Here is an 11,201-nt window from a genome sequence, read left to right as displayed (position 1 = left end):
GTATGAGAATAAGCAGCTTTTAAAACTGATTTTTCACTTGTACTATATGCTTGCTGGTGTGTGTTTTTTTTATAGCAAAGCTACATCGAGATATCTGCTATGTCCACTGAGGGGAATGTGCTTGTTGGTATAATGAAGTATTATTGGCCAAGATCGGCTGGGAACATTCCATATTATCTCAGGGCTAAGTCTTAGGACCTTTGTTCTTTTTGATTTACATAAATGACATAGATGAAGGAATGGTCAATAGATTATATAAATTTGCTATTAACATTAAGCTTTTAGGTATTGCTGGCTGTAGGGAGGATGCTACTGCTTTACAAAAGAATTTGAATTATTTGGTGAGTTGGACAAATAAATGGCAGATGGCTTTCAATTATAATAAAGGCAAGGTAATGCATATGAGATGTCACAATTTGAATTATAAGTATAATATTTATGGGAATAACTTTAACAGTGTCATGGAAAAAAATCTTGTTGTTTTGGTTGATCACTCTCTTAAGCTATCCAAGCAATGTACCATTTTTAATGGCAGGGCAAGTAGAATTTTAGGTTGTACCAACAGAAATATTAAATACAAGTCTGAAGAGGTTATAGTTTTATTGTATAGGTCACTGTTTAGGCCACATGTGAAATGTTGTGTTCAGTCTTGGGTTCCTTACCTCAGAAAGGACACTGAACTGTTGGAAAGGGTTCAGAGGAGGGCTACTAGGATTATACTTAGGATGGACAGGTTATCATATATGAATAGGTTAAGATTTCTGAACTTATTTTCTCCTGAAAAAAGAAGAGTTAGAGGAGATCTGATTCAGATGTTTAAGATTGTTAAAGGAATTGAGTTTTGATGCATCATCTTTTTTCATATTTAATAGTGAGAATGGTAAGACTAGGGGAAACAAATATAAATTTTGGCAGGAAAGAAGTCATCTTTATCTAAGGTACATTTATTGGCCTCTGGAACAGGCTGCTTTGGCACGTTGTGGATGCAGTTAGTTTAAGGGAAAGCTTGAAAAATATTTGGTTTGAGTTTCTTTTTTTTAGGGGTTTAGTTTAATTTAGTGAATAGGACAGCTTAGGACAGGTTCCTTGCTGTCCCTTATGTTATGTTATATACAATGTTTCAAGAAAAATGGGTTGGCATTCTTGTTGATGTGTTGCGTGTAATGCATCAAGCAAAGTAGATTGATGTTCATGCTGATATTCTACTTCCAAAAGTCATGAACACCTTATAGATCATCAAACATGACAAAATTATCATCAATATACTCTCGATAATATGCAGGATTGAAACTGAATGGCCAATATTTTGTCCACTGTTGGCAATTGACAATGCTAACCTTCATTCCAATGCTATTTCATGAGTTTGGTTATAATACATCATCTTCATATACAATTCTACTGTTAGTTGTAGTCTCATGTAAACAAATATTAGTGTCAAGACTACACATCAGAAATAGCACAATAAACATTCTTATCCAACAAGTTCCGAATGACATAAAACTGTACCTTGTTTTAATGTGTTTCTTGAATTGTGAAAAAAAACATAAAACCAACTCAAGTATAAAAAATAATGATTATGACAGTACCATACTAGTCAACTCTTACGATTTGGGTGAGAGTTTCTCAAATTTGGACCTCTGACCTGATCTACTGATCCGGTATTAAAAAATTTTTCATTTCTACCGATTTTAGGCATGTGCACTGATTTTTTCAGGAAATCTACGGACTTGCGTAACTATAATTAACTTTTTTGTAAATTAAAAATTTCTTGGTAATCGTTAGCCAATCGTTTGCTCTATAGTGAAACCAGTTGAATAAACACATGATTCATACTGGAAATTGGGCTTCACTTTCTTCTTGGCCAATGAAATAAGATGTATTTTTCATTCTTAGCCAAGCATAATTGTGCTTGTAAATTGCTTGATTTACCATGAGTCACACAAAATCTCACCCATAAGAATTTTGAAAAGTTGGCAAGTATGTAGTACAACAATAGAATATAAATGATACAATAAAAAAATAGCCTTAGAAATATTTAAAAAACTCTATTACTATTAGTTCAAAACAAATAAAACAAACATACATACATACATAAAAGTTTAAATACCAGTTTCATATCTTATAGGTTACTCTTCAGTTTTTAAAATAATACTCTCTCTCTCTAACAAGACCTACTCAACAATGTAAAACTTCCTGCATTTTTTTTTACTTTAAAACTTTATACATGTTTTACATCCCTCTGTATGTTAAAATATGTAACATTTAATTTGGTTTTAAATTTATTGATAAAACAATTTTCATAAAATAATCTCATTCTTTTCACAAGAATACCACAATGGAAATATTTGGTAAAAGGGTTCTTGTAAAGTATGACATTTTTCCATAATACACTTATTAATGTGTTTGTTAACAGGTAATGGGCTATTATTTGCATTCTTGACATTGTTGACATGAGATTTATGTATATGAAATTTATTTAAATGTGAGCTAAAATAATCATCATGAACAAAATTAATGTATATATACATAAAATTAATAATTACTCAATTTCAAAACATTTAAAATAGAATTTTTCTTTGGGTTAACCCTTTATCATCTCCACCCATATATTTATGTATGTAGACATAATTTCCACCCATACATTTTCTCCAATTATGGTAATAGAAAAAAAAACCTTCTGTGAATGATAAAGGGTCAAAAAATGTTTTTTCAACAATTAGAAACAGGAGATTCATCATATTTTAAAGCACAAGCTACTGACATTAAGTTTAAATCTTGATTTTATTTTAACTACAGCTAATCTAACAAACACACACACACATACACATATATATATATATATCAACTATTAAAAGGACCACTAGGTTCAAAATACTGTATTTTTTAATATCTTTAGTTGGTTGGAAGCACTTTTGCAGCTTACACTGCTCTTCAGTCAAACTAATTAAATACAATATATTAATACCTTTTAGCAAAACCAAAATGTTCATACAATAAATACATCTCTGTAAAACTATATTAACAACAGAAATATAAATGAATTTTATGTTATTTCAAATCCATAAAAAGACAAGGTATCACTCAGTGTAATAAACTAAGATGTCAACTCTGTAATCTAGGTTATATTATTAACACCAATATTATCAAAAACATAGATAAAACCATTATGTTTAAAATCAAAATATCATTTTTCTTGCAATTCTAAGAATTGTATCTATATGTTAAAATGTATAGTCTGTTGTGAACATTACATTGGCCATATTGAAAATTTAAGGTACAAAATGAATCAACACCAGTTTCATGTTATAAACCAAAGTCAGAGTCTATTAAGATGCTCTGAACATTTTTACAATTGTACCCATCTTAAGAACCTTTCTTTTTCCATTTTCCATGTTGATCTTGTGGTAATCAACAAAAAAAATTATTACATGAAAGTTATCTCATAAAAAAATTTGGAAATTATTTGAATTTTATGTAAATAACTTGTGAATTTCATAAGTATTTAGTTATATTTACATTATTTTTATGAGCATTAAATAATTATATATATTTTATTTATAATATTATACTGTTAACAAATTTGAAATATTATAGAATTCATGCATATTTTTGTTAATATATTTTTACTGGGATGTATCTATTGTATAAGCATTTTGATTTTGTTAAAAAGTATTATGTATTATATTTAATTGGGATGGCTGAAAAGCAGTGTAAGCTCTGAGAGCACTTTCAACAAAAACTACTAACTAAATATATTAACAAATACAGTATTTCAAAACTGGTGGTCCTTTTTAATATTCTTGATATATTATTACATGAAAAAAAATCACACACACACACATTTCATGCATAATCACACCAAAATGAAACTCCATCATAAAGAAGAGAAGGAAGAGGAAGCTTTCTTTATTAAGTCCATATCAACTGAAATAAGTCACTGTAGTAGTGCCAAAGAGACCACATAATATTCACAACTCACTATATCTCCAGGAAAGACGAGGTGAACAGATATGAACAAGTTACTTTCAAGTTTTATGTAATGTTTATAAATAAAAAACTGACCTTTAATTCCAACAAGTGATTCTCCAGTTCTTCAACATTCATTTCTCTCTAAAATAATGTTTGCAAGTTTTAAAAATAAAGTTTCTAGTGACTTTAAGTTAAACTTTTACTAACTCTACCACCACAGGCATCCTTTACTACACGTCAATGTTTGTAATGAGTTACATTCAAAATTTTATTAACTACTTTTTGTTTATGTTATATCAATTAGTATAGCATAAAATCATAGCTAATAATCCATATTTCAATAGTATACAAGTTCTAAGATCTAAATTTTAAAAGGCAATATTAAAAAAAAATCCTGAATTTTCACTAGTGTGAGAAATGTGACATTTTTTCTCTAGGCATCCCCTCTTTGCTAATTAATTCACTACCCCTCCAATAAGTATAAAATTTAACATAAATTATTCACTCTAATATCATCATAGCTTAGACAAAGCATAATTTTCCTAGCCTTCAATCTTGTTTGGTTACAGAGCCATCAAATAGAAAATCAGACCCCTCTTTCCACACCCACCTGTCACATCCTCCCTTTTGGGATTTGTTAATTGTTCTCTCTTACATTTAATACTATATCATTTATAACTAATAGAAAACCAAGGTTTTCATCTATCAAATGACATATTATATTATGTTGCTTTCTTTGCAAAGAATTGTCAATTTTTATTTTAGCATAAGATTCGTTCCCACGAGAAACATATCGACTAGCTTGGATGAACTTGTAAGCAAAAAAGGCCCTGGTAGGTATTTTATTTCTTGTTTTTCATGTGCATTCCTTATTTATTATTATAAAACTAACTAAAATGTAAAAATAGGAAACTCTTTAGGTTAGTTAAGGTGAGATAGGTCAAATAAAAAAAAAAAAATTAACAAATTTATCACGAGCCATGCACATGAGCAGCTCAAAGTAGATCGTAGGTAATGTAATTCAATAGCATAATGTAAGCTGCATGTTCCTCAAGTGATTTACAACTTATAATAGTGCAAATAGTAGTTAGACATGGTTCAAAGGGCAATAAAACAAAATTTAAGTATTAACAGATGTATACTGTTATGAGTGTAAAGCTACTTAGGATAAACAAATGTAATTCCATGTTACAATTGGAAGTCATTCTAGAAATAAATAAAGGGTAATTTAGATTTATTTTTTGGTGGTTATAAGGTCAGTCAAATTGGCCAACCTTGTATAGAGTTAGAATAGAGAAAATAACAGATAAAATACAAGGTTTTACTGAAAAAAACCTTCAAATGTATTAGGAGGTTTTAGAGATTATGCAAATGAAATTTGAGGTTTCTGACATGAAATAAAGTATTTTTAATCTTAACACGAAAATTACTTCACTAAAAAATCTGATTTTTGTAAAAGACTTGGAATGTTTACTGAAAGTCCACCAAATTTTGAGAAGATGCAAATAATATATTAAACTTAGTAGTATCAAAACTATAATGACTTTAAACGAGTACAAAGCAGGAATGTGATCAGTCAATTCAACTGAGGCCATGTTGAGAGACTTAATAAACAAAAAGGCTGGAATTTTAAAATTGTAAAGAATATCACTTTTAGTTTCTCTGAAAGCAACTCAAATTCCTAAGTTATCAAATTGAGCAGTCACATGTTTGTTTAACATTCTTACTATAGGCTCGGTCAAATCGGCTGAGTTCACGACCTCAAATTGGCCTTTATAGTTTTCATACTATATCTTCTAATACGTTTTATGTATCTTTATGAAATTTGGAAGCTTTTGGTAATCATTGAGTCTTTTGTATATAAAAATAACAGAATTTTTAATGAAGTATTTTCACTAAAAATTTCTCCATGGATATATGGAGTCAAAGTGTTGACTGCTCCAAGTGCAAAGTGATTTTCATGTTAAAATTGAAAATACTTTTCCTCATGTGAAAAATCTCAAATTTCATTTACGTAATCTCTAAAACCTCCTAAATAAATTTTAAACATATTTTTTTCAGTACTTTATCTGTTACCTTCTCTACCCTAACTTTATATGAGGTTGGTCAAAAAATAAATAAAAGTCTAAACAAATTTGAATTACTTTTTTTTTCTCTAGAATAACTTCATATTGTAACATGAACCTACATGTAGCTTTCAACTTGTAACAGTACACATCTGTTTCTACTTAAATTTAATTTTTTATTGCTATTTGAACTGTGTTTAACTAATATTACAATTATTCAAGTTGTAAATCACTTGGTGAACGTGTAGCTCACATTACCCTATTGAATTACATAATGCACAGGCTACTCACGAACATTCCTTGTGAAAAATTATCATTATTATTATTATTGTTTATTGTACATAATCTAACCTTATCTAACTTAAAAAGTTTCTATTTTTTCATATTTTAGTTACTTTTATAATAATAAAGAAAGGATACACATGAAAAACAAGAAATAAAGTACTTACATGGGTCTTCATTTTTTTGTGGCCCACTGTCAATGAAACTTAATCTTACTTTTGTATACTAATGGTACTACTGCAATAAATAATTTTTTATTTAATTAAATAATATACCAAAGAAGACAGAATAATAATATGCAAAAAGGAGACAATGTCAAATAACTATCACAATTTTTTTGGCTTTCTAACTGTGCAACAAGAGCCATTTAGAATTCAACTAAGCTAGTCAATTCATTTCCCATGGGAATAGTGTGAATTGGAAGGGAAGTAGACAATTCTCTGTACAGAAAACAATGTCATATAATAAATTATTTGATATATTACAACCTTGACTTTCTATTCATTATAAATAATAGTGTTAAACATCGTAGAGAACTATTGGCACTTTGAGAAAGAGAGGACATGACAGTGGGTATGGCAAGAGGGGTCTGATTTTTTAGTTTATAAGACTGAAGGCTGTAAAAGTTATGCTTTGACTGAGTGATAACAACATTATATTGAGCAATTTAAATGACATTTCATATTTCTTAGAGAGGTAGTAAATAAATTAGAGAAAATGGGATACCGGGAGAATTTTGTTTTAATATTACTTTATAAAACTAGGAACTTAAAACTTAAATAATATTAACATTTGGATTATTATCAATGTTTTGATGTCAATTTTATTCATATACCATGATAATAATATAATATAATTAAATTTCTGAAAGTTACCTTGTGAAGTGTTGAAAAGGATGCCCTATTTCAATTAATTAAAATCAGCAGTAAATGCCAAAGTTGTGTTTTCACAAAATTAATAAAATAATTATAAAACAAAGTAAAAAACAGGGTGAAACATGTTAAAAGATTTCTAATATTGACAAATATATAAATGAAATCATGCAAAATTGAATATTTTAATGCAATACTAATCTTTCTCAAAGTACAAAGTTTTAACACTAGAATTTTGCATTGTAATGTATTAGAAATTATTTTAGATTTACTTATTTAAAAAATTTATTCAACTAATTTACTGCTTTAACCCTTTTCAGCCTGGCATCTCATTTTATGCAATGGCAAATGACATCAAGTTTTAAAAAATTCCAATTTATCTTTCTTCTCAGATCAGCTACAATACTATAACTGAAGTGTTCATATTTAGGATCTTGTCCTGGTGTATATTGCATTAATATTTGTGTTTGATAAAGTATTTAAAAAATAATCCCAAACTGCTAACCCTAGTATCATTTTTGCTCCACCAATTGTAACTTTTATTTTTAGAATACAAGTATTTCAAACTCCTGCCTACATAGATAAAACTTTAACATATGAAACAAAGCTGCAAAATTCAAATAGTTCAAAAATAGAGAATTGTTTATAACAACTCCATTTTGTATTTTACACTTTATATACTTCTAAAGCTAACAAAATTATAAATATATCATTTGATAACAGGGACTATTTTCTTTCTGACAACCAACTTGCCCTAGAGCTCCCTTTTCTCTTTACATGGATTGTAAATTTCTAAAGATTTACTTGTTTAATATGGTAGGAGCATTTTGTGATCACACATCTTCAAATACTCTAACTATACCATGATTTTGTGTTTTATGTATACAAGTTAAAATTGATAATTTTATTGTGTTCCCCCACTTGCTTGTTTTTCTTGTTGAAATAGTATTTTAGCAGTTCCATTTTTGTTTTACAATATCTGCAGTTTACAATTTGAAGATAATGGTATGCCAAATTAACCCAACATGAAGCTAGAGATGAAAAAGTTTTCTGAAACAGTTTCACACCATTTCATAAAGGATTAAGAGATTACTTTTAAAAATAAAAGGTATTGAGATAAATACTGTATATATTAGTTTATAAATAGCAGGCTGGCTCATTTTGTTGCTTGTGAATTCAAATCGATTGTTATGGGCATGCTGTGTAACAGATAGTGATGTCACATAATTGTTTTTATTTTGTTAAGAATTTACCAAACATTCAATGATTATCCTGCTTTATGTGTGTTCATATTTCAGTTATTTCCAAATTTCTATTAATTCTTATGAATGTAAATGTCAAAGCTGCAGAAATGATGTTATCAGGTTGGAAAGGGTTAAGAAATTTTTAAGTTGATACATAACTTCAAAATTTTTTGTCCGAGAAATTTCTTTGTCTTTGTAACTTACGGGGTGAGCGAATGAAGTGGATTCTATGTCATCAGGAGCACCTTGTAAACTGGATGTAGCCATTTGTTCTAGAAGCTATTGAGTAAGAAATTAAAAATATACTTTCAAAAAAGTATTCTCTTATTCTAATTCTACTGTTTACTAAACCACACCAAAGAAACACAACTAAACATCACAAGTACACCTTCAACCATCTAGTATGTTTTAATACCTAGATGGTGTATTTCAGTTTTACAAAGTACTTCCTAATTACTCCATTTTTCAGTCTTATGCTTCTCTGCATAATTAATCACATCTATTGCAGGCCATTACTTTCTCCACACAGAAAATTGAAATTGTCTATCTTACTAATCAAACAATAATGTATAAAAACAAAAGATATATTTGTTTTGAAACCTTTTATTTCATATACTATGACAGCATATAAAATAAATTCAAGAGGTAAACCCATGTTAATGTAACATGACTTCATTATAATCTACACAAGCATTCAAATAGAGGTGTTTTTTCCTATTTTTCACAAGAATGCTTAACACTAAACATATTCATGGATTGAGTGTCAATGTTACAGCAAAGAGATATAAAATTCTCATATTTTTATAAGCTTTACCTAGGATGGTGAAGTAATACTTACTGTAGTGATGGCTTTACCTAGGATGGTGAAGTAATACTTACTGTAGTGATGGCTTTACCTAGGATGGTGAAGTAATACTTACTGTAGTGATGGCTTTACCTAGGATGGTGAAGTAATACTTACTGTAGTGATGGCTTTACCTAGGATGGTGAAGTAATACTTACTGTAGTGATGGCTTTACCTAGGATGGTGAAGTAATACTTACTGTAGTGATGGCTTTACCTAGGATGGTGAAGTAATACTTACTGTAGTTATGTTATCATTAACTCCATCTTTAATACGGTTTAGAATGACATCAACAGTATTATGAGATATCTTCATATCCTGTCATAAAAAAATTATGCATACATATATTTAGCTCACATAGAGTAGTATAATCACACACACATCTTAATTCATTTCTAGGCTATCAACAGGTTATGTAAGCTATAAAAATATAAACATTTATAAAACTTTTTTTTTTAAACGTACATTGGTTAAATGCAGGAATAATCAGTTATATGCTAACTAAACTACTGTTTGAATTCAGTGAATTTAAGTTAATATAGTGAACTGAAAATGTTGCCTTTGAAAAACTGTTTGACAAAGATGTTCAAGTAAAACTACAGAAAAATAGATTTGTTGTTGTTTCTAAACCATGATATCTGAGGACAGAATGGCTAAAATATATCCTTAACTTCATTTTTACTATCTTGGTATACAGTAATCAATCACTACAAATGTATGATTCTCATGAATGCAAGTCCCCACAGTTTCAAATAACTATTACTGTTTTGAGCAAATGTAATAAGAACAGTATTTCATTTCCGACAGTGTAGTTTTAAATGTTTAACTGAAGTAGTGGCAATTGAGTGATAATTGCAATTGTTCTGTGTATTGTTCTTGACGGACAAGTCAACCAACAAATAAAAAATTATAAATAGTAACCAAAAATTTATTTAATCAACTGTGGTTTATTGTTATTTTCATTTAATTGTTTCCTCTTATAGATAGCTTCTTCAAGATTGCTTGCTATTGTCACACAAGTTGTTTGGCTGGTTATTTTAGAGCAAAGCCACATTGGGCTATTTGCTGTGTCCACTATAGGGAATTGAACTCAGATTTTAGCATTGTACGTCTGTAAACTTACCACTGTCCCACCAGAGGACCTCACACAAGTAATAAAAAGTTTGAAGTTTAGAAATGAAATATAAACCAAAAATTTTTGAATTTAAAAGTATTAGAGTCACCTACCTTTTCTGCCATTCTACTTAAGACATTTTCTAGGGTATCAGTACTGTTCTTACAAACTGAAAGGTAGTCAAGAAGAAACTGCCCACACCAATCTGAAAACGAAACATAACAATAACCCAAAAATCATATTATGTGTATTCTAACTCATCATTATAACAGTTTCTTTACTAATTAACATAATTCCTATTAAAAGCCAATTTTTGAAAACAAAAACTTTAGAAAATCTAAATTTAAATACTAGTAAAAAGGACAAAGGATGGTGCCTATAATTATAATCAGTGTAGTTTTTCATCTTAACTATCGTTATTTCAATCTGTAACTTAGATACAAAATTTTGTTTACTACGTGTAGTAGGTTATTATTTCACAAATATAATTCTTTCAACAATAAACTTTACTACTTAACATTCCAATACACATTGTAGAAATGCATGCTAAAGATTCAAATAATTTATTATTTAAACCAGTTGAAGCTTTGTACTACAAGTTATGGTTTGTGTTTTAGTTGAACGCTCCTGTAGAAGCTGTAAAGTGATATGTTGAGTGTCCCATTTAAGAAAAATAACAAATTTAGTGCTGTAAGGTCATTTCTTACTGCTACTGATATGTCTTATACTCCAATATGTACCACATAAATTAAGTAACACCTAAATTTACCATTACTAATTGGAAAGTACTGTTACTCCTCCGGTCGTTAG

General features: G+C 28.9%; 1 protein-coding gene across 1 annotated transcript in view; it reads right to left on the bottom strand.

The window, feature by feature from the left end:
* Positions 1–11,201, bottom strand: part of LOC106468383 (leucine-rich PPR motif-containing protein, mitochondrial-like) — a gene marked incomplete at its 3' end in the record, with an annotated part of 92,970 nt that overhangs the window by 32,171 nt on the left and 49,598 nt on the right. The window contains exons 15-18 of the mRNA XM_022396725.1: positions 10,505–10,596; positions 9,518–9,595; positions 8,638–8,712; positions 4,063–4,110 (exon numbers count right to left, since the gene is read on the bottom strand). Coding sequence (XP_022252433.1) covers positions 4,063–4,110; positions 8,638–8,712; positions 9,518–9,595; positions 10,505–10,596 — 293 coding nt within the window. The remainder of the gene's footprint in view (positions 1–4,062; positions 4,111–8,637; positions 8,713–9,517; positions 9,596–10,504; positions 10,597–11,201) is intronic.

Source organism: Limulus polyphemus, unplaced genomic scaffold (assembly GCF_000517525.1).
Source record: "Limulus polyphemus unplaced genomic scaffold, Limulus_polyphemus-2.1.2 Scaffold2987, whole genome shotgun sequence".
Taxonomy (NCBI): Eukaryota; Metazoa; Arthropoda; class Merostomata; order Xiphosura; family Limulidae; genus Limulus; species Limulus polyphemus.
Note: the sequence above shows the minus strand (reverse complement) of the source record. Positions and strands in the feature narration are given on the sequence as shown.